Genomic DNA, 24170 nt, shown 5'->3' with positions numbered 1-24170 from the left:
TTGAAATAGCTTCGCTACAACGTGACAATATTTGCCTTTGAGTCCGATGTATTCTGTGGGATTTTTCACTCAAATGTAAAAATAAAGTATTATTTGTCTGACCTGTTCTTATTGAGTATTTTTGTTGTTTTAATCTGGCGTTCAATTCTTTGCTGGTCTGACCTATGTAAAATAAATCACAATCCATACATGGAATTTTGTATACAATATTGCTATCTTTTAGGGTGCTATTTTTATAAACATTGTTTTTACGCTATTGTATGTGAAAGATACATTTGTAATAAACTGTTTTAAAAAGGTTTTTACAGCCTCAAATCCAATAAAATGTGGCAAACAAAGGTTGTTTGGGGGCACTGCTTTTTTTCTTTCCAATTTTTCAAATGTTGAAAAATGGGAAACAGACAACAAAATTCCTTTTCTTGTGTTTTAATAATGAGAGACACGACAGAATACAAATTTACCAAATACAGAAAACCTACATTTTCACTTTCATACATTCACTATTTTAGTTATCATGATACTTCTATCAGGATTGGTATAACTAGCAATTTATTCTTCAGAGCCATGTGGATTTGTTCTCTGCCTTTCCTGAAAAAGGAAACTGAACTAATCCATAGGCAGCTGTCATCTTTAAAGTACCTTGACCATATAATTGAGAAAGCAATCCATAAAGCAAACATAATCTTTTACCCTCTCCCCTCAAAACGAGACCAGAGAGACGCCCAATAATAAAATAAAATCCCACACCTGGACAGGATTAAGGTGTTGATACAGACACTTGGGAACTCTAACCCTTTTGCTTTTACATTCCCAAATACCTTCGTCAAATTCCTGATTAACATCTAACAAAAGACAACCCCCAAAGACACGAGTATACAAAATCCCTTGCCCCGACTGTGACCAATTCTACATCAGTTTTAAAGTGAATCACTCCCCAGACATTAACACAACATAGACATTCAATTAGATATGGACAACAGAGCTCAGCTATTTTTAACCACATAAACAACCATAATCACAGAATATACTAGAATTTGTTACATATGATTTATAGCAACAATTGTCGGTTCCAAAGCCAGATGCTAGAATCAGCTTTGATTAAACAAAGAAACAATGATTCTTTCAAAAGGATTGTGGGACTCAGATATTACAGATAAAAATTTCCTCCAACCAGTGATTAAGGTTAAAGAGAAATTGCCAACCGGGATGACTTAATGACTGACCTATGGACCCCTTGGTATAAATACTACTTTTTCTGTACCTTTTCTCATTCATTACCTACCTGAAAAGAGAGACAGCTGGTCTCTGAAATATAGTATTTACCTTCTAATTTTGGCATTTTTATGGACTTTTCTTGGATGGAATTCTGTTTTAACAGAATACAATTCAGTCATATATATATATATATATATATATATATATATATATATATATATAATATATATATATATATAGTATATATATATATATATATATATATATATATATTATATATATATATATATATATATAATATACAGACATACACTATGCAAATATATATATATAATATATATATATATTATATATATATATATATATACATATATATATATATATATTTATATATATATATATTAAATTCTTCTATTAAAACAGGATATGTCTCAAGTATAAAAGGGCCATTAAAACGCTGGTTTGAAGCTAAGGACTATATTTCGGTGGACTCACTTCCACCCTTACCAAACAGTGAATGACAGCAGTTTCATTAGCGAAATATATTAGGCGAGATATGCCCTTAGATGATGCCTTGGGTTGCCGCTAAGCTGACACCGTTGGCTCAGTATTTTCCTAATCTGTTTCTTTGTTGCTTAAGGAAAATATTGTCAATCTGACCAGAGTCCCAGCCTCCATTGGAAGGGTTGAACCTATTATCTTGTTGTTTTATCAATGAAGATTCTACCATCTGACATTTGTATCAACAGCTGCTCAAATCCATGGTATGGTTCGTTTTATTTATATGATGGAAAATTGTCAAACTACATATGTTGGCCATATCTAACTGATCGTTTATGTTGAGATATTCTTTCTGAGAGAGATTTTCCAGTAAAACCATAGTATGACTTATAACAGTCGCTACAGGGGATCTCATAAACCACTATAGCCTTAGAAACTGGTTTCTGCTGAACGTTAGTTAAGGATTTCCCCAGTGTATCTGGATAAGTGAAGATAAAAGGTTTGGAAGTGCCTAAGATTTGTGTGATTTCTTGTAAATTATTCACGTGAGGGATTATGATTTTGTTTGTGTCATTTTCCTTTTCTTTGTTTTTGTAGGTTTGTAAAAAATGCTGTTTGCTTTATGTATGGCTTTTTCTATTATGCACTTGGGGTATTTTAACAAGATAAGTTGATTTCTGATTGTTTCAAGTTTTTTGTCAAAAAAGTCTGTGGAGCAAATTGTCAGGGCTCTAAGAAATAAGTTACTTGCTTTGCCAAATTTAGCTGAAATGTCATGATAGCTGTAAAAATACATGTGTGAAAGTGAGAATGTCGCTTTCCTGAAGACAGTGAATTTATAGATGTTAGTAGTTCTGATGATTAAGACATCTGAAAAGGGGATTTGCTTATTGTTTTCACATTCTACTTTAAATTTTGTGTTTGGGACCAAGGAATTTAATTTTTGTAGAAGAACATGAAAATCGCTCCACTTGCTTTTCCAGTATATTAAGATGTCATTTTCATAACGAAGCCAAATCATATCTGCAGGTTTGATAGGGTTTATAATTACTGTTTCAAAAAACTCCATATATAAGTACGCTAACACAGGACTAAGTGGGCTCCCCATACTGGAACCGAATTTTTTATGGTAAAAGTTATCACCAAAGGAAAAGTCATTATTAGTGATGCATAGTTCTACAAGTTGCAATATTTTACTCAATTTTACTGTGAAAAATTCGGTTGCAGTATGGGGAAACCACTTAGTCGTGTGGTAGCAAATTTATATATGGAGCATTTCGAAACAGTAATTAAAAACCCTATCAAACCTGCAAATATGATTTGGCTTCGTTATGTAGAAGATATCTTAACATACTGGAAAAGTGAGTGGAAAAGTGAGTGGAGCGATTTTCATGTTCTACAAAAATTAAATTCCTTGATCCCAAACACAAAATTTAAAGTAGAATGTGAAAACAATAACCAAATCCCCTTTCTAGATGTCTTAAACATCAGAACTAATAACAACTATAAATTTACTGTCTTCAGGAAAGCAACATTCTCACTTTCATACATACATTTTTACAGCTATCATGACATTTCATTTAAACTCAGCATAGCAAGTAACTTATTTCTTAGATCCCTTACAATTTGCCTCCCAGATTTTCTTAACAAAGAACTTGAAACAATCAGAAATCAACTTATCTTGTTGAAATACCCCAAGTGCATAATAGAAAAAGCCAAACATAAAGCAAAGAATATTTTTTACAAACCCACAGAGAACAAAAAGGAAAAATACCCAAAACAAAATCATAATCCCTCACATGGATACCTAATTTACGAGAGATCCCACAAATCTTTGGCACTTCCAACCCTTTTATCTTCATTTATCCGAATACACTGGGGAAATCCTTGATTAATATTCAGCAGACACCAGTTTCCAAGGATATAGGGGTTTATGAAATCCACTGTAGGGACTGTTATAAGTCATACTATGGTTTTACAGGAAAATCTCTCTCTGAAAGATTAACTCAACATAAAAGATCAGTTAGATATGGACAACATAGTTTGGCAATTTTCCATCATATAAATAAAACGAGCCATACCATAGATTGGAACTCATCACGAATTTTATACAAGAGCAACTGTCGATACAAATGTCAAATGGTAGAATCCTCACTGATAAAACAACAAGATAATAGGATCAACCATTCCAATGAAGCCTGGGACTCTGACCAGATAAACAATATCTTCCTTAAGGCAATGATGAAGCAGACTAAGAAAATACAGAACCAATGGTGTTGGCTTAGCGGCAATCCCAGGTGTCACCTAAGGGCATATCTCCCATAATATATTTCGCTAAGGAAACTCCTGTTATTCACTGTTTGGAAGTGAGTCCACCGAAATATAGTCCTTAGCTTCAAACCAGTGTTTTAATGGGCCTTTTATGCTTGACGAATACAAACAAAAAGGATATTATGTGACGATGCTGTGCCCTCGGAGTAGTTCCGACTGTCTGAGCCTTCCGCCACATGACGTCACGCATAACAGATGAGCCACACATAAATGGTAGCGCCCACGGTGCAATAGAAAATTGGTTGTAAAAAATAAGAAAACGCCCCTTTCAACAATTTTTTCACCAGGGGTACTTAAATAGAATAATACTACAGATGGAACAGCTAAAATGCAACCAGAAGTTCCCCTTTAATGAGACAAACCTTGGAATTTTCTGGTTGGTTCTGTCTCCGACAATCTTTCTATTCTAGAAAACACATGAACACACACACACACACACACATATATATATACATACACATTAAGCTACATATGTCCTTTAATAACTAATTCGCCCTACCTTGGAATTAATGTTTTCATATACATTAATCGAAAGAGAATTTTATAGTTGATAAGAAATTCCCCCTCGGTTAACATAAATAAAAATATATTCATTCCGAGGTAGAGCGAATTAGATTTTAAAGGACATTTGTAGCATGATGATTGTATATGAATCACGGTGATGTGATATATATGTGTGTGTGTGTTTGTGTGTATCATCAGATTATTGGAGACAGTACTACTACCAGGAAATTCCAAAGTTTGTCGAGTTAAAAAACAAAAACAGTAACTAGACTGAATCATCATTGGTTGGGGGCATCTGGTGGGAAATAGTACGATATGGTTGCTTTGGCAGACAATCACTTCTCCAACTTCATGGCTGCTGGAAAGTTTATGGTCAATATTGTGTGGTATTGAATGCAGTCAGTTTGGCACACCACCACTCTATAGAATGGCAAGAGTAATCCAGTTTACAGGTTTAAACAATCATACCAGCCTTATAAGCATACAGATTCTGCCAGAGCATCTTTTGAGCAGGCAGCAGAGGTATCAATACGGTACAACTGGACTGGAGCAGAATGAGTCATTCTCACGGCGCACCCGACGCGACGTGGCTCTTTACAATGGAAAAGAGGCAAGCTCTTTAGTGTTATTATGTCTTTTGAGAAACATTATTCTTTGGCAGGCATTAACATCTTTCTAAATTGCGTTAATTATTAAAATCTCCCTTACAAACTGCTGCACAGTATCTTTCGGTGAAACATAACATTACATTGCGTGGTTTATCTTCGAAAGAATATTAAACAAAAGAGCATAAAAAAGCGCAAATAAAAGAAAAAGAAGAAGAAGAAAACTGGTGAAGAGCTGGGGATGACAAAAATAGAGCGGACAGAAAAAATTGATAATTGTGAGATAAAGGGAGTTATAAATAAATAATTAAATCCCGTTGTTTAAAATGACAGGAAATAAAATCAATGGTAGAAACTTGTATAAATATGTATGGACTGATTATAGGAATTCACGGAAGTTTGTGTAAAGTCAATGACACTGGGATATTAAGTTAAAAGCGACGTCTGACTGAAGAATTGAGGTTATTTGACCTGTTGGAAGTGAGCTACGGGAACCCAGGAAGCATATTCCTGAAGTCTGGAAGAAAATAAACCTCTCGGATATTAAAACCAATCAGAACGTGATTTGGAGCGATGACGTCGTGAGACTCCGCCCTCCTAGTATTTGCACATCAAAACCGGTGCATGGCCTAGGTTGCAATAGATATGGTAAATTTGTTCTTTAGGACTTATCTGTGCTTAAAGGTAAATTTTATGTTTTCTGATATATTTTTTTTTTACTAAAAGGAATTTGCTACTCATTTCCGTTGGATATTATTAACAGATATTACTTTTTTTCTTACTTATTTCAACATAGAATTACCATAACCTAACCAAACCCAACCACCTAACCTAAAATAAAAATCTATATTTTCTGTCTCACACCATGTATACTTCCAAACATAACTCTTACCATCTGTATTCTAACCTAACCTGACTTTAAACAGGTAAATTTCAAAAACATTGAGTCAAAACTACAAAACGATCATAGAAAATATGTATGTATAGTATAAGCAGCAAAGAACAAATCAACTTGCATTGAAAATATTATATGATCAACAAAGCAAAATTTGTGCATGCTGAAGGGTGCAATGATGCCACGGAAATTCAATGAAAGTAACAAAAATCCTCAACTTTCAGCTTTTATTGATCTACTTTATGTACTAAATGCCTACATGCCTCGCCAATATGAGTAGTTAAGTAATTTCAAGGGGTGAAGTATTATGTACTGAACCAGCTGATTGCCATATGCTTTGCGTATTTTAGTACCTTTTTAATAACTATATTCACCAATATCAAAACCTATTACATAAGATTATATTATCAAAACCGGTGCTTCTGCATGAATTATGTAATGAAGCAGCTGATTGCCAGGGAGATAACATGATGGGTATGGGTCGAGGCTTTGCCTCTACAACGGCTCCTCTTAGTCGCATGAGTATGAGGTATTTTTTATTTGTTATGCTCTTTAATTCTTTTTTGTCTTTTCTTCCACATGGGATTTAAGGTCTCTCCTTTTTTTTTATTTCATTATGTTCTTTAAATAGGAATTTTCCAATAATATCACTTTAATTTTCTCATATGGTTGCTGAAGATCAATTATTCTAATTCGTTCTTCCCTGTAAGCCAAATAATATAATAGAAAATGAAATTTATCCACTTCCATATTCACACAAAAAGGACAAAAGATGTTCCCATTCTGGTGTCTTATTATATTTAGCTGTAATTAATTGGGTCTTACTCTTAAAATTAAAAGAAGTATCGAAGCAAAAGTTTTATCATAAATTTCTTCTTTTATTTCCCTTTTCCCCTTCTTATATATATTTATGGTCACTTTATTTTTAATGTCCTCTTTCCACTTCACTGTGTCTCAGATTTTGGTTTTGTCCTTAATTTCTTTTTTGGACATTCCTTCCAGTTTTTAAAAATTTATTTTAATTTCTTGCATGTACTTTTCCACTGTTTTCCACCATTTTTTCCCTTTCCTTTTCTTGCGTATCAATGATTATTTTCTTCAGTAAAGCTTTTCGTCCATTTATAGTATCATTTCCATAACTTAGTTTACCACTTATAATTCTGCCTTTTTTATGAAAGATGCTCCTATCTCCCCCCTTAATGTGGCTACTACTGTACTTTTATAAGCTCTTAACATTTTTCTATAAACTCCTTCTCTATTCTTTGAAATTTTTCTATTTCTGTATCTGTTAAATTAACTATATTAGTCCCATATAAGATAGACGGTAGAGCTATATTTTTCCCGTACGTTTTACCTACAAGCACTGCGTTACAACTTTTCTCTATCACCGAGTAGGTTAGATTGGCTAATTTCTGTGCTTTGTCCATCATTTCCTTTTTCTGCAACTTAAATAAATTTCTAGTATCGCTTATCTTTATTCCTAAATATGTCATATTATCCCGCACTATTATATCCTCAGTCTCTCCAGGTTTTTCCTCCATATTTAAAATAATGACGCTGCTTTTCTCTTTATTTATTTCTGGCCCATATTTATTTCCTATATCTATTAAAATTTTTATATTTTTCTTTGCATCTTCTTTGTTTCCTGCTAATACTAACCCCATCATCAGCGAAGAATAGCGTCCCTATCTTGATTCATTCATTTTCGAATCCTGCCTCTTTCTCCTCCATTTTCATAATTATTAAATATCTCATCAATCTGAATAGTGATGTTGAACCTGTGCACCCTTGCCTAACTCCACTGGTTATTTCCATTTCCTGTTCAACTCCCTCACCTAGGTCTATTAAAGACAGCTCTTCTGCTGGCTTTCATTGAGCAATGTTGCCATACGTTTTTATGATAGATAAGCGCCGGGGTAAATATTAGCTGGTACTACATATTTGATGCATATTTTATGTATACAACTATAATAACTATGTTTACCAATGTTATAACCTATTGTATGAGATTATATTATCAAAACTGGTGTTTTTGCATGAATTAAGAAAAGAGTATATGTGGTAACACTTTACTCAGTTTTTTTTTTTCTTTTTTTTTACCGAGGCACATTTGCACTCACTCGGAAAAGTTTCTTGCTAGCTGATTGGTTGCAAGTATTTTGTCCGAATAGCATCATTGTTTCCAAATAATTACTAAGTAACGTGAACCGAAACTCATTTGCTTACCTAAATTTCTCCCTCAGATATATGTTTTGCCAATAGATAATGTTAACGAATAAAGAGTTTAAATTTAATAACACCCACCGAAGTCAACGACAGGAGCTTGTTTTCGGATGCATGCTGCATAATTTTGTTACTTTTCACATATTTTAACACTAATTGGGATAAATTACACTAAGCATAAGAAAAAACATGTTATTATAAACTTTCTTTGAATATCAGAATCTAATAAACTCACGGAATTAATAAAACTTCCGGGGAGGTAAAAGGAACAGCCTGATTTATGTCATTGCAGCTTTTTCCTGATTTATGTAAGTGTTGAAGTCAGTATTATGTTATTGAGATTACTTTAATGGCTATATCTGCAATTTAATAGTTTCCATGCTTCTTTTTGTAGGTGCACACTAATGATAAAAATATATTTCACAGAAATTAACAACTTACTCTTTCATGTAAGTTACAGTAGACAATGCGAGATAAGAACTTTTCTTATTTTGCGTTCTGTTCAGGACACATATAAGGTTAACACGAGTTTCTGTGGATTTTTTGAGACGTAAAAGAATATGTGACTGAATAGAAAATGTACTATACACCACATTTAGTAGGCTATAGGCGTCTACTGTCAAATACCGAGGCGGGGATGGAAGGGGGAGGGAGGGGTATCGCGGGTGTAACTCGGTGAAATTATTAATTCGGTTAATTGTGATTTTTAAGCAATTTATGGAACTCTACAGTATCCTCAATCCGAGAAAAGTGCTATTAATAGAATCTATACCTTTACGACAAAATTAGCAAACCCTTTCTATACGGACTTACATCATAGGCCTATATATACCTAGCCTAACTTATATCAAGCATTAGCTACTATTTACTGTTACTTACCTTGAAGAGATAAGCAAAATTTATTGCAATTGTCCAAAAAAATGGTGTAAGACATAGACATAGGCTAACCTAGTTTGACATGTGTGCAAGAAATAAAGCCATAATAAGGGAAGTACATTATTATTATGTAAAAGAAAAGATAGCCACTTCATATTTATCATAATGATATAACAAAAGGCTTCAGCACAAAAGCCTATAAAAGATGTATCTGAAAAGTTTTCTTGCCCATCAACATTTGCTGGCATGTGGACACCATATGAATAACTAGGCCTACCTATCTAGGTCATTTTATCTAAATTCATAAACATTAGGATAATTTTAATTCTTTTATGAAATGGTGTATTCCAGTCAGGTGCAAGTTATGCTAAGGTGAGACTTTATTCACAGGGTTTGCTTCATGCAGTGCAAACACCATGGCAACATCCACTGTCAATAATACTGCAGGCTCCTGCTCTCAACACTCTCGAGGCACCAACCTCACCAGTCAAAGCAGGAATACGGTTACGAGTGTTTTCAAGTTCATCGCTCATGGAGGATGGTCTGAGACAATGACCAATGTTTTAACAAACACCGCAGTTGCAACAGTGCGAACAGAATATGAGTTTATGTGATGGTATATTTCGCTCCCCCGATCCCAGACAGAGAGAATCTAGTTGTAGATCAGGTTGGCAATTTTGAAAGGGGATGTATAAAGAGAAAGAGCCTTTCTTGTTATGAGAGAGGAGAACTACCCACGGTATCCTCCTTGTTAGAAAGAATAAAATAGCCTCCTATAAATTTCAGTGGTTCAAGGAGTTTTCTATATAAATTAGTTAGGAATATGGGATTTAGCTTTAGAAAAGTTATGAGTGGGAGAAAATTCTTAACGGAGAGAAGTGACATTGTTAATGCCAGGAATAAATATCTTGGAGAAATAAAAAGAAACAGAGAAAGCCTAAACCCCAGACCAGAAGTATATCTAGACGAGAAGTGGGTAAACCAAAATCTTAGTATAGAACGGTGTTGGACAAATGAAGACAGAACAGTAGGACCTAAGCTAAAATCTGGGAAAGGAGCAATGATTTTAATCATACATGCTGGGGTTAGTCAAGGTTTACAAATGGAGCTTTACTTATGTTTAAGTAAAAAAAATGGAGCAAAGGGAGATTATCATGAATCCATGGATTGTGAAACATTTAAATTTTGGTTTGAAAATCAGCTTCTTCCTAACATCAATAATCAATCCCTTATTACTATGGATAATGTTCCATATCATTCTAAAATATTAAACAAAGTTCCAACCATCAGCAACAAAAAGTGTCAAATACTTTAGTGGTTAGTCAAATAAAATTGATCATGATGCTGCTCTTACAAAACTTGAACTCCTCGAGCTATGCAAGCTTCATAAGCAAAGCGAGATATATGAATAGATCAAATAGCTGCTAATCACGGCCACAGAGTGCTAAGACTGCCACCCTATCAATGCAAGTTCAGTCCAATCGAATTAATTTGGGCCCAAGTAAAAACAGAAATAAAAAAAAAATTCTAAAAGCAACAAGTCTTTGAAAAATGTTGAAAAAATTATACTAGAAGCAAATTAATCATGCAACCCCACAACACTGGCAAAATGCTATGAGACGTGAAGGGAAAAACTGAACTGACTATCGAGCCAAAGATGCGGCTCTTGACCATTTGTTTGATCAATTCATCATTAGTATAGAGTCTGATGAGAGCATGAGTGATGATGAAATGGTGTGTGTTTAAATAAAACTAGTTCCTTTTGATTATGTAGGGTTCTACAAATAACATTCTTTAATTTATTAGTACTATTTCTTATGTAACCACCATTACATTATTAGAACAATTTAATGTTGCTATATGTTTTGTATATTTTAGTGTTATTGTGTATATTTTGTTTTTGAACATTGTAAACAAATTCATTTTGATTTAGATAAGATGGACACAATTAGGCAGTACTTTTTTCTTAATACGGAGATCTATATTTCTGTTAATGATTTTGACTTTTTTGATATGAAAATTACAAAATATATTTTGTACCTTGTGTCAATAAGTAAATAAATAATAATGATAATATAAATTGTATGTGGTGTAGCAAGAATAGCCTATTTTGTAAACCTGTTCAGTAGCTCACAATATATCAAACAAAATTAAACATAGTATTTTTTATTCCCCTTCTATACTATCTTAATGAGACTGGCAAATGCTTCCCTTCACGCCAACACTTCCCAAAGAGGATAAGGAATAGTAGTGCAAATATCAGGACCTCCCAGAAACGAAAGAAGGGATATGAAAAAAGAAAAGAAAAAAAAGATAGATATTATGTGAGGAATGGAAATGTGGAAAAACATTAAGCAAAATATTACGAAGACACAAAGAAAGACTATCATCAACTGAAAGAGATAGGGCGAACTATATTATTACAAAAAACTGCTGCTATAACAGTCAGCTGGGATAGTTTTTCCGCCAGGCCGCCACAGGCTGTTCCTTTTACCTCCCCGGAAGTTTTCACCAATAGCGAGTTTTATTAATGCCATGTTTTTAGTAGATTCTGGTATTCAAAGAAAATTTATAATGACATGTTTTTCTTATGCTTTGTGTAATTTATCCCAAGTGGTTTAAATATGTGAAACGTAAAAATAAATACGCAGATTACATCCGAAAACAAGCTCTTGTCGCTGACTTCGGCGGGCGTTGTTTTTAAATTTAGACTTCCCATCACAATACTTTACAGTCTCTTTATTCGTTAACATTATTTATTGACAAAACATATATCTGAAGAAGAAGCTTAGGTTCCTACACCATTCTTGACGATTCTATACGACCGCAGAATCTGCATTAAGATGAATTTACTACCTGCAAATAACAAAGGCATTTGTAACAATGTAATGTATCATATCATCTCCCAGCTACTACGGAAAAGTTCATCGCAATATCATTTGCAACTGAAAGTTCCTTTTTCAGGCAGATAATTTCCACCCGAAACGATGTAATGAAAAATCTTTGTGGCATATACTTCACACACACACCCAGAGAGAGAGAGAGAGAGAGAGAGAGAGAGAGAGAGAGAGAGAGAGAGAGAATGGTTCATTTTTCAAACTATTATTTAACAGTTCTCCAGTTTACCCAGCCACACCAGCCATGATGAAGGGAGAAAAGACTTATACGAGCGTTATGTTTTCTAGCGACAAGTTGAAAGATCTCTAAATAACCTCCAAGGTATTAATTGCCCGGATGTGAGAGCAAAACAGAGCAAAAACAAAAATACCAAAATGATCACGTGACAAGCAATAAATAAATACCATCTGTTGAGATACAACGCTGCAATGTCAAGCCCAGGAGCAACGGCTTTTAGAGAAGGGGATGGCATAGGGATGCATATCTGCTTTGACGACAGATAGGCCGTAATTTCTCTTTATACCTAACGGACTGTGTACATACGTCTTCTCATTATCTTCTATGGGGGAAAGATAACGTAACCGTTACCATAATCGAAAGATTTCGGCGCCCTTCGTGTAGTGGTTAGCGGATCCCGGTTGCTCCTGTCTGACTGTTCACACGAGTTTATTGATTGGCAGTCGATATGAAACTACAGTAGTGATTGTGATAGACCCACATGGGATACTAAGTAACAAGGCTTTCAACGTCGAAAGCTGCATGTTCCGAGAGAGTGATTATTCAAAATTGCCGCCAAAGTAAGTAAGGATGCTTTCACCCTAGGATACTGATGTTTCTCAAGCGCGCTTTTCATTTAGGCGATTGTTGTCTAAATTAGAAAACACAATCACTACAACGTCAGTTCAAAGCTTGTGAATTGTTGTTGACCTTGGGAAGGGTTTATGCTCTGTGTTAATTCAAGTCGTCTCGGTTTATTGCCATACCACAACTTTAAAAGTAATTATCAAAATGTACATTTGACAGGAGGATTACAAAAAGCTTTCGCATACTCGACTAAAAATCTTATGGCACTTTCACACCTACTTGCACCACAGCTCAAACGTTTTCGAATTATTTTAAATACAAATAACGTTCCGTACGACATGTTTTCCTTACCAAGTCAAATCGTTAAAGGAGACAGCGTTGCCTGGTGTTTTCGCATGTAGGATGGGATGGCTGCCACAATGGATTAGGACAGCATCACTTCCGAGGTGTATTTATAGATTCTGAGGGTCAGTGCTCTTTAGATCACAAGACTGACTCGTTCATTCGTTTTCCTTACACTTCATCACCTATCCTCACTAAAACAGGGAACTATTTCACCAGCGGCAGTGTTGAAAATAAACATAAATGGTTGAAAGACGTTACACGGGAGACTCGCACCACCTCTGTAGACTCACTCATCTCTCCACGCTCTAAAAGCAGATGAACTGTTTTACCTAATGTTTTTTTAAGAATTAGAACTCTTAGTTCAGTGTTTGCTAATCTTCACAATTTATGGAGGTAAGGTATTATGAGATGAGAAGACATGCTGGCATGTCTTTTATGCATAAAAAAAATTTATTGTCATTCAGTTGTGAGTCTGGCAGCTCCGCCGTCATTATAATGACGCCACTTACGAGAGCCAGAGAGGTTAAGGGGCGGGGGGCATTCAGGGTATTATTTTTGTTGTTATATACTTTCCAACGTTTTCGGCTGTGCAACGTAACATAGGAAAAATAAGCAATTTACTATTAATTTTGAACTTATGGTTTCAGATTCAGCGATAAATAGAGGTGGACATCCAAACTCCAATCTATTTATTAATGGAGTTGTAAATCTCAAAAGGATACAGTCCCATTACAATGACATTTACGGTCTTGATGAGACTAACATCGTCTCGGAAATATGGCTTATAAACCCGTAGAGTGTTGTTCTGGCCTTTTTTTATACATGGCCACATGTGCTCTCGCGCGTGTGCGTGTAGCTGAGAGGTGTTGTAAATACGAAAGTGCTTTTTCGCAGTTCATGTCTTACAGCTAGCCTGTTGGCATCTTGAGAGATAAGTTCCAGTGATTCGTCGTCAATATAAACATGCATGGCTCCAGGCAAGAAAGTAAGACAAAAGTAAATTTTCTGTGTTTCGTATGTTTATTGCTGCATCTAGCACCAAGGGCGTCATTTCATTTTTCCTTGGTGTTGGCAAAAAGGGCGCGGGTGGCTTCCTCTAAGCGGGTGGCAAGCGAAGCGAGCCTAACCAGCTGGGGGGTCCGGGGGCCCGCTGAAGGCCCCCTTAGAAAACTTTTAAAAATATTAACAAAATACGGGTAATTTGAAGCCCCTGGTAGGGAAAATTTGATGAATTTTTATTTAGAAAATGCTGTACATCAAATTTTGAGATACTAAATGAAGATGAAAAGGTTGTGGAAATTTCTAGACAAATCAAGTTATAAACCATAGTATTGGTCCTAATATCTGCAATTTAATATTTTGCATTAGATGTAGCTCACTACCTACACAAGGGTCATTCGGGAAAACAAGAAAAGTTGATGTGAACGGGAAGATCTTAAGCTTGGGAAAATGTGTAGATAAAATGCTACAAAATTTTAACACGGTTCATATATAGAAATTTCAAAATAAACGTATGCTTCATGCATTTCAAATATTATCTATTGCATTAGTGGATACCTCCTTGATCTTAATTTAGTGAAATTATTAACCCGTATGTCATAGTTAAGGTTTTTAACAAGTTCCTTTTCTGAGGCCATGAGAAGCAAGTCATTCAAGCGCTCATTTTTCATGGTAGTTCGTAGATGCGTTTTCACTAAACTAAGCACTGAAGACAGTCGTTCATTGCTGGCAGTAGTTACGGGGATTGTGATGAGAATTTTAACAATTAAGAATTTCTGATTAGGCACATTCAGTTGGTTTGAGTTCATCATACAATTAAAACAAATTCTTAGGCTTTTCATTCTTAGTTAGAAAGTGACTTTGCTATAGAAATTTGGGTTTTTAGAAGGATTTCATCAATGTGTATATCCTTATAATACTGTACTATGGTAGAATATTTCTTATAATTTAAAAAGTTATTAGAATTGCAGTCGATTGCTTACTTTCATCGCTGCTATTAGTGGCACATTATGTGTGAATCTGTTATCCATCTCAGAGAGAAATCTGTCTAATATCTCAAAATAGTTCCTTTTGAATGATACCTCAGGAGCAAGACACTTTGTTTCGTGAACAGTGACCTTATGTTAATTATACATATAAATATACATTCATATAGGAAAGCTTGGGAGGGGCGAGCGCCCATCACTGTCCCCCCCCCCCCCCCCCCCCCCCCCCCCCCCCCCCCCCCCCCCCCACCAATGACGCCCTTGTCAAGCACAAGTGCTCTCTGCTGTTAAAACCTTTCACAATCTTAGCCACTTTTTATTCCCACATTTACTTATAACGCATCTATTTTTTTCCTTCAATTGCATGCAGCATTTAAACTTCATTTCCCCAAAGGGAAGTTGGTTTTTTAAATGTGGCTTCAATAGGTAGTCACTCCTCGTTTCTTTCGTGTATTACATATCTACATATCATGCCATCATCCGTGACTTCTCTTTCTTCTTCTTTCCCACCGTTATCCCTACATGAGGGGGTCGGTTGCCTGATGCGCCTCCACTGCCTTCTATCAAAGGCATCATCCTCCACCAAACTTCTTCTTTCCATTTCTTCCTTCAATTTATCTCGCCATTTAATTCTCTGCCTCCCTCTTGATCTTCTTCCTCTAAGAGGTTCCTCCCAAACCCTCCTCACTCCCTCCTCGTCATCCATCCTCAACACTTGCCCATACTCTCTCAATCGTGACTCTTATCACCTCTGTAATCTTTACTAAGCCTGACCTTCTTACTTCAACAGATAACATGTACTGAATAAACATAGGTATAAAGAAAACTGTTCTTATTATTGCCACAGAAAAGTTATTGTATATTGATATATAAATTAGTACTTACATCTAGTACGAGTGACACTGCTGTGAAGATAGCTATATCGTATGCCAAAGGCAAAGATGGGCTCATGTGCTGTCAGACTTCGTGCTGTGCATGATTTCATCATAGGGCGAGATCCGTTCAACAATTTCATTGAAAAGCCCTCTGTAATCCTGATCAAGTTCCGGTACCTATAGTCCTGGAGTTTCAATTGTCAATTCTGTCATCAAGTTTTCGTAGTACTCTTTCTCCTCTCTTCTTTGTAAGTAGGTTCGCATCCAGCATCTTCTTCTGCATCTTTTTGGCTTCTTGCACTTTCGCTCCTGCAGTATTTTCATTACTCTTAACATCGACAGGGCATAGTAATAATGACCAATACTAATTCGGGATCATCTAAGTTGTCTAATATCAGGTCCAGATATTTCTGGGTCTTCAAAAACTTCCTGTTCGTCTATGTTGTGCCTTTGTCAGTGCCTGGAACGGGAATGATTGCCAAACTCCCACCAACTGCTTATACATCAGTACGTGAACAGTGCCAAAACAGCTAAAGAGGCATTCGAAGCTCTGAAGAGGAAGTTTGAAACCAAAGGTCATTAGCGGTACGTATATCTGGGTCGAGCCATGAGGCAGGCAAGGTTTCAGGACTCCAGTGATATGGCGGGTTATATTGCACACATCACGTCTCTGGGGTAAGAAATGAAAAGTTTGGGAGAGAAGTTAAGGACCAGTACCTGATAGCCATGATATTCCAAGGATTACCTGGTGAATATGACAGTTTGGTCATGACTGTGTGCTGGGGAAAAGGATATGGTTTTGGATACTGTCATCACTTGCCTGCCTGAGAAATATTCTAATTTGAGAGTTTTTTGTTGTAATGCATATGTGCATGTACCTAAGCAGGTTAGAGGTGACAAATTGGATGCAAAAAGCAAGTGTTTGGTTTTTGTTGGGTATGGCAGAGAGAGTAAAGGGTATCGCTTGTTTATCCTGATAGTCCAAAGGGTATTTCTGTTGAGCCTAGTGTCAGGTTTGATGAGATAAGTTTAGTGCTTGCTCTGAGGGTGTGACAGATGTAAGTGATGTTGTTTATTCTCTAGTGGCTGATTTGGTCGAGGGAAATGATTTAGAGGAAGTTCCTGTTGATGAGGAAGAAGGTGAGTTCCGTGATACTGAACATGATGACTTTGAGGGGGAAATGCAGGTAAGGAAATTAATGAAAATGTGCGAAATAGGAGGCACCCACTGAGAAACAGAAAAAGCAGAGTTTCCTGAGTTTGAGATGTATACTGCCTTTGTGTATTGTAAAATGCTGCTTGATGATCACTTAGACCCAAATACTGTTAGTCAGGCCCTGAAGGCAAGGAGAGTATTCACTGGAAAAAAGCTATGAACGAAGAGATTCAGTCTTACTTAGAAAATAATGTGTGGGATCTTGTTGAGAAGCCTGTTGGTAAAAATGTTATAAAATGTAAATGGGTTTTAAAGATTCAGCGCACAAAAATATGGTATTGACTTTTTAGACACCTATTCCCCAGTTCTTAAATATAGTACGCAGAGACTTTTCCTTTCTCTGTTAACCTTGATATGCAAATTCACTATGTTGACATACTATCTACAGCCTTTTTCAGTGGTGACTTAAAAGAGGAAATATATATGTGCCAACCTTAAGGTTTTGTAACCGATAATGATGAAGTGTGTAAACTGAATAAGGCAGTGAATGGGCTCAAACAAGCAAGTATATGTTGGTACGAGAAAATGCATATCATTCTAGTTCGAGTTGATTTCAAACAGTCTAGTATGAACCATGCTCACGCCGTGAATTATTTTTGTCAGTTCAGTGATAGTTATGGTAAGGAACACTGGCAAGCTGTTCTAAGGAGTTTCAGATATCTAAAAGGAACTATTGAATTTGGAATTAATTATTTAATATCTGAAAATGACGTGACAGGTTTTTGTGATGCATCTTTTGCAAATGGTCCTATTAGTTGGGAGAGGAGAAAGCAGGAAGTGACAGCATTAGCGAGTACTGAAGCGGAGTACATAGGGATTACCCATGCCTGGAAAGTTGGCAGTGTTTTTGAGGTTTTCTTTTGAGTTATGTAGTAGATCTGGAAGAGTTTTGATGTATAATGATAATATGAGTGCACTGAAGTTGACTGAGCATGAAGGCTCTCATGTCAGAACCAAACATCATATTGATGTTAGGTATCATTATTTAAGCAAATAGTGTAGACTGGAGAAAGTGTACCTGTGCCACATGTCAACCGAGGATATGTTGGCTGATGTACTGACTAAGGGTCTAAGTTCACAAAGTGATGTCAAATGTGTCAGGGAAATGGGAATTAGGGTCTCGATTAAGGGAGTGTGTTGTGAGCTTGCAACAGTTGGTATTGCTGTAATCTGCGACATGCATTTTTTTGTCAACAGGGTCAACATTGCAAACGCTTTGTATCCGTTAGTCCTGAATAAATCCTCTCCATAGGGAGATGTGTCTCATCGTTCCTACGTGATCTTTGGAAACGTAATATCTAATTGGTCAATTAACCCCATATTACCACATTTACAATCTACAAAACTGGTACCAAACTGGAAAGTTTCTCGTAAATTTCGTCGTGAGTTTTTCTAGTTTGTTTTAATTAATATTATGACACTTTGTAATGATCATACCATAAATCACAGTCTTATTCGTAAATCTTGTCTTCAGTTCTATTTGAGCACAATTAAATACTATGTAGCTTTTTATGTGGCACTTGAATGATATAATTTTGCTTGAATATGGCAAATAAATAATTTATATGTAACTGGCAATTTAAAAGTGAGTATTCTACATATGAAAGCATTATCATATGCATTCACACATTATGTGAATGCTATCTGAGCCAGCGTCCGCTCCGAGCACCACTGTCTAGTATCCAAAATGGCGTCCTGTACATTTACAATAGAAACATCGTTAAATGCACAGTTTCGGTCAAGGGTCAAGTAATACACAGATAATTATTTGCAAGTACAAAGTCACTGCTTTGGCTTTGGTATACATATATACACAAAAAACTAGTTTAAAACTATCCAAATGTCACAAGTGCAAGCATATTTTTCACAAACTGTTCATTCTGCTTATACATTCCTCGGCTGCTTTTTAATATATTCAACAAGGTGGAGAACTAGTCATTAGATACACAGTAACGAAGCTAAATCAACAAACGATAAACGGTTTCATATTTCTGTCCATATTTTCGTTTAATGGAAATTTTTTGTGTTTAAGGGAATCTCGGAATGTGAGTATCTCCAGGATGTATATTTCAGCTTTTCTTCGGACAATGTTTTAGCAGCTCCGACAAAATTCAGCAAATTTTCATTATGATAAAATAATAGAACAATGAAGATCGTAACACAAAAGAAGTCGATCATTCCGACGGAACAGTGAACGCAGCAATCCAGGAGAGAGAGAGAGAGAGAGAGAGAGAGAGAGAGAGAATATATATATATATATATATATGTATATATATGACTGGTAAAAATGTTCTGTAACAACAGAATTCCATCTAATAAAAGGAGCCCATAAAAACACCAAAATGTAGAGAGAAAAGTACTATATTTCAGAGACTGCTGTCTCTCTCTTCAGGTATATGAATGAGAAAAGTTTACAGAAAAGGTGGTATTTATACCAAGATATCCGTCCACAAGTAAGCCAATTTAGGTCACCCCCGCTGATAATCTTCCTTTAATCTTCTTAAGCGTTGGTTGAATGAACACTTGGTCGACGACATCTGAGATCCACGCCCCTTTTGAGATGTTCATTACCTGCTTCTCTTTTATTAAGGCCGATTCCATCATTTGACTTTTGTACCGGCAGTTGCTGCTATAAATTACACGTGACAAATTCCAGTTTATTCTATGGTTATGTTCATTTATATGGTTGAAAATAGCCGAGTTCTGTTGTCCATACCTAACTGACCGTTTGTGTTGTATTAATCTCTGGGGAAGTGATTTACCTGTAAATCCGATGTAAGATTGGTCACAGTCCTGGCATGGGATCTCATATACCCCAGAGTCTTTGGGAAATGTCTTTTGTTGGACGTTAATCAGGGATTTGGCTAAGGTATTTGGGTAGGTAAATGCAAAAGGGTTGGATTTCCCAAGGGTGTGGGTTATTCTCTTAATCGTCTCCAGGTGAGGAATTTTTATTTTATTGTTGGGTGTGTCTCTGGTCTTGTCTTTAGGGGGTCGGTAGAAAATGACGTTTGCTTTTTGTGGACGGATCTCTTGGTATAAATACCACCTTTTCTGTAAACTTTTCTCATTCATATACCTGAAGAGAGAGACAGCAGTCTCTGAAATATAGTACTTTTCTCTCTACATTTTGGTGTTTTTATGGGCTCCTTTTATTAGATGTATATATATATATATATATATATATATATATATATATGTATGTATATATATATATATATATAGATATATATATATATATATATATATATATATATATATATATATATATATTAGCTGAAACCACTGAGAAATAAAAAAAAAAAAGACAGAGTGCCAAGTACTTTTCGTGTATTCAACACATCTTCGGGGCACAAAGTAATACAGAACACAATAACTAGTGAGCAAGAAAGCTCTCACAAAAGCAAAGTGAAGAAAAAGAATTAAAAGTTTGTATAATAAGGCCATTACAAACAGAAACAACATTCGTCTAGACCATTGTTTCTTAAACTTTCTTGTGCAGTAGACCCTTTTCATTAAAATGACTCATGTAGCGGACCCCTGATTACGATAATTTCCCTCTTGGTGTTTTCAGGGTATAATATATAGTACTAAAATTGCTACTGAATCATTATTAATGGCTTATCTTCAACATAAATGCTTACATTTGCTTAAAGTAACTGTCATAACATTATTAATTTTGCAATTTTGCACACAAATTTTAGTGAACTGAACAGCAACGCTTCCTCCCCACATCATCCTGAGGACCCCTTGGAACATTCCTCAGACCCCTACCACTCAACACCCCAACAAGCTTTTGTGAGAGCTTTCTTCCTCACTAGTTTTTGTGTTCTGTATTACTTTGTGCCCCGAAGATGTGTTAAATATACGAAAGTACTTGGCACTCTGTCTTTTCTTTTTTAAGCTTTCCCAGTGGCTTCAGTTAATAAACAAAATTACATTCTTACTTTTGTGATTTCCTAGTAATATATATATATATATATATATATATATATATATATATATATATATATGTGTGTGTGTGTGTGTGTGTGTGTGTGTGCGTGTGTATGTGTGTGTGTGTGTGTATCCTTTCTGAGTGGGGATACCTTAATGCGGTGAAAGCGTTTGCGCATTGCCATGATCAGCAAAGTTGCACTAATCAGGGCCTCCCACACTAGGTTGGTTTGCTGTGAATGATCAGACCAAAGTCTCCCATCATCACCAATCCGCCGCAGTGGTCAGCGTGGCGATGAAACGTGGCCAAATCCCAGACATGAATACCAAGATGGCGGCAGATACGTCCCACTGCAAGGTGTGCTAAAAATCTCTGGACTAGAACAGCTCAACTTTGGAAACTGAACCTTGCAACGTACAATGTCAGGACTCTGTCTAGATGTCTAGAGAATGAGAAGATGATCTGGCTGTGTTACTAGAAGAACTGAAAGAAATAAATTTGGATATAACAGGATTGAGTGAAATTGGAGGAACTGGGGAATCTTATATAGAGTTAAAAGAGTGTCATATATTTTGCTTCAGAGGGCATGAAAGGAACAAAGAAAATGGAGTGGGTTTACTTATTAATAAAAATCTTGCAGGCAACATAGAAAAATTTTATAGTATTAATGATAGAATTGCAGGATTGATTATCAAACTAAATAAGAAGTACAAACTGAAAATCATTCAAACGTATGCACCAACAACATCCCATACAGAGGAAGAAATAGAAATCTTTTATGAAGATCTAGAGATATCTTTGAAAAAACATAGGACTCAATTTACATTTGTTTTGGGTGATTTCAAAGCTAAAGTAGGTCAAAAGAAGAGAAGAGAGTCAGCTGTAGGTAAATTTGGAGTAGGCATAAGAAATGACAGAGGAGACATGCTTGTAGAATTTGCTGAAAGAAACAATTTAAAAATCATGAGCATCTTTTTTATAAAAAGGAACATAGAAAATGGACGTCGAGAAGCCCAAACGGAGAAACGAAATAGATTTTATTCTCAGTGAAAAAGTTAATTTAGTTAAAGATGTAACAGAATGGTGAGAAGTAGATTTGCCTATTTCTAAAGAAAGAAAGAGGAAAACTAATTTTAAGAAAGAAAATAAAGACTCCTCTAATAAGAGAAAATCTGATGAGTTTAGTTTATCAATACAAAATAGATACTCCCAGCTTCATGATGAAATGGAAGCAAGTAAAGAAGACATGAATAGTAACTTGACAAAATTTGTATTGGAATCAGCACAAGAGATAGGTGGAAAAGTTCCTAAACAAGATCAAGGAAAACTATAAGAAAAAAAACCAAAAACTTGATAAAGAAAGGGCTGGAAATGAGGGTAAAATCCAAGAGAGACGAAACCAAACTAGCAGAACTATCGAAAACAATAAACAAACTAAAAACCCAAGACATTCGTAATCACAATGAGACCAAAATTGAGGAAACACTAAAGAAGGAAAGAAGCATCAAGTTGCTGAAAAGAAGACTTGGAACAGGGCGCCAACACATATTTGCTTTAAAGGATGAAAATGGAAATATGATCAACAAACGAGATGGAGAGATAAAAATTGCTGAGGATTTCTATAGCTGTACAGTGGTAGTATAGGAAGTAAGTTTGTCGATAGAAATAATAAAACACCTGAGCCGGTACCAAAAGTAACAGTAGGAGAAGTAATGAAAGCATTAAAAGGCATGAAAAGAAACAAAGCAGCAAGAGAAGACAAAATGCTTGCAAGAATGCTCTATACCTATAGCTTGGAAAAACTTTATCATTATATTAATTCACAAAAGACCAGAAAAAATTACCGCCCAATAAGTTTACTCTTAGTGATACATAAAATATTTACAAAGATCATATTAGGCAGAATAGTAAGACAGCTAGGCGTTAATCAACCAAGGGAGCAGGCAGGTTTTAGAAGCGGGTGTTCAACAACTGACCATATCCATGTAATTAACCAGTTAAAGGAAAAATCAACAGAGTTCGACTATGAGAAAGCTTTTGATTCAGTCAAAACTTCAGCAGTAATGAAAGCCCTTCAAAAGCAAGGAACATATTAATCTTATGTTAGAACACTTGAAGATATCTATACGGGAAGCACAGCAGTCCTAAAACTACATAAAGACAATGAGAAATTTCTGATTGAGACAGGAGTTAGACAGGAGACCCCATCTCTCCTAAATTATTCACAGCTGCCTAGAAGACGTTTTTAAGAATCTAGATTGGGAAAATGTAGGAATTAACATTAATGGGGAATACCTTAACATCTTAAGATTTGCAGATGGCATAGTTCTACTCAGTAAATATGGGAGGAATCACAAAAGATGATAAAAGATCTGAATAGAGAAAGCAGAAATGTAGAACTGAAAATGAATATAAGTAAACCCAAGATAATGTTCAATGAAAATGCAGAGAGACAACAAATAAGAGTTATGGACGAACCTCTAGAGACTGTTAATGAATACACGTATTTAAGACAGACAGTAAGTGTTTCCCTAGGACATGAGACTGAAATTAAAAGGAGGCTAAGCATAGGATGGAGAGCATTTGGTAAACAAAATGAAATTATGAAAATTAAAATGCCACTTTCTCTAAAAAGAGAAGTATTCAATCAGATGGTCCTACCAGTATTAACTTATGCATCAGAAACTTGGTGCCTTATTAAAGACTTAGAACATAAGCTAGTTACAACTCAAAGAGCTACGGAAAAAATAATGATGGGAATAACGCTAAGAGACAGAAAAAGAGCAACATGGATACAAGAGCACACTAAAGTAGAGGATATTCTAACAAGTAAGAAAAAGAAATGGGCGTGGGCAGGACATGTAATGTAAATGTCAGATAATAGATGGACGAAAAGAATAACAGAATGAGATCCTAGAGGTTGCAAACGAAGCAGAGCATAGAGGAGAAGACGATGGATT

At 35.6% G+C, this 24170-nt stretch overlaps 1 protein-coding gene across 3 annotated transcripts in view; it reads right to left on the bottom strand.

Annotated features, from left to right (window-relative positions):
- The window catches only part of LOC135216064 (uncharacterized), a 146793-nt gene that overhangs the window by 121457 nt on the left and 1166 nt on the right, over positions 1 to 24170 (bottom strand). Inside the window, exon 1 of one of the 3 annotated variants that reach the window (XM_064251048.1) lies at positions 16068 to 17207. The exons of 1 other annotated variant lie outside the window; for it this stretch is intronic. In XM_064251048.1, the coding sequence (XP_064107118.1) occupies positions 16068 to 16133 (66 nt within the window). In that variant the 5' untranslated portion in view covers positions 16134 to 17207. Of the gene's footprint in view, positions 1 to 13203; positions 13477 to 16067; positions 17208 to 24170 lie in introns of those variants that run through there. One more of the 3 variants, XM_064251054.1, reaches the window with a different exon arrangement.

The sequence above is a fragment of the Macrobrachium nipponense genome, chromosome 6 (genome assembly GCF_015104395.2).
Source record: "Macrobrachium nipponense isolate FS-2020 chromosome 6, ASM1510439v2, whole genome shotgun sequence".
Taxonomy (NCBI): Eukaryota; Metazoa; Arthropoda; class Malacostraca; order Decapoda; family Palaemonidae; genus Macrobrachium; species Macrobrachium nipponense.
The sequence above is the reverse complement of the archived record's forward strand: the minus strand, read 5'-3'. Positions and strand labels throughout refer to the sequence as shown.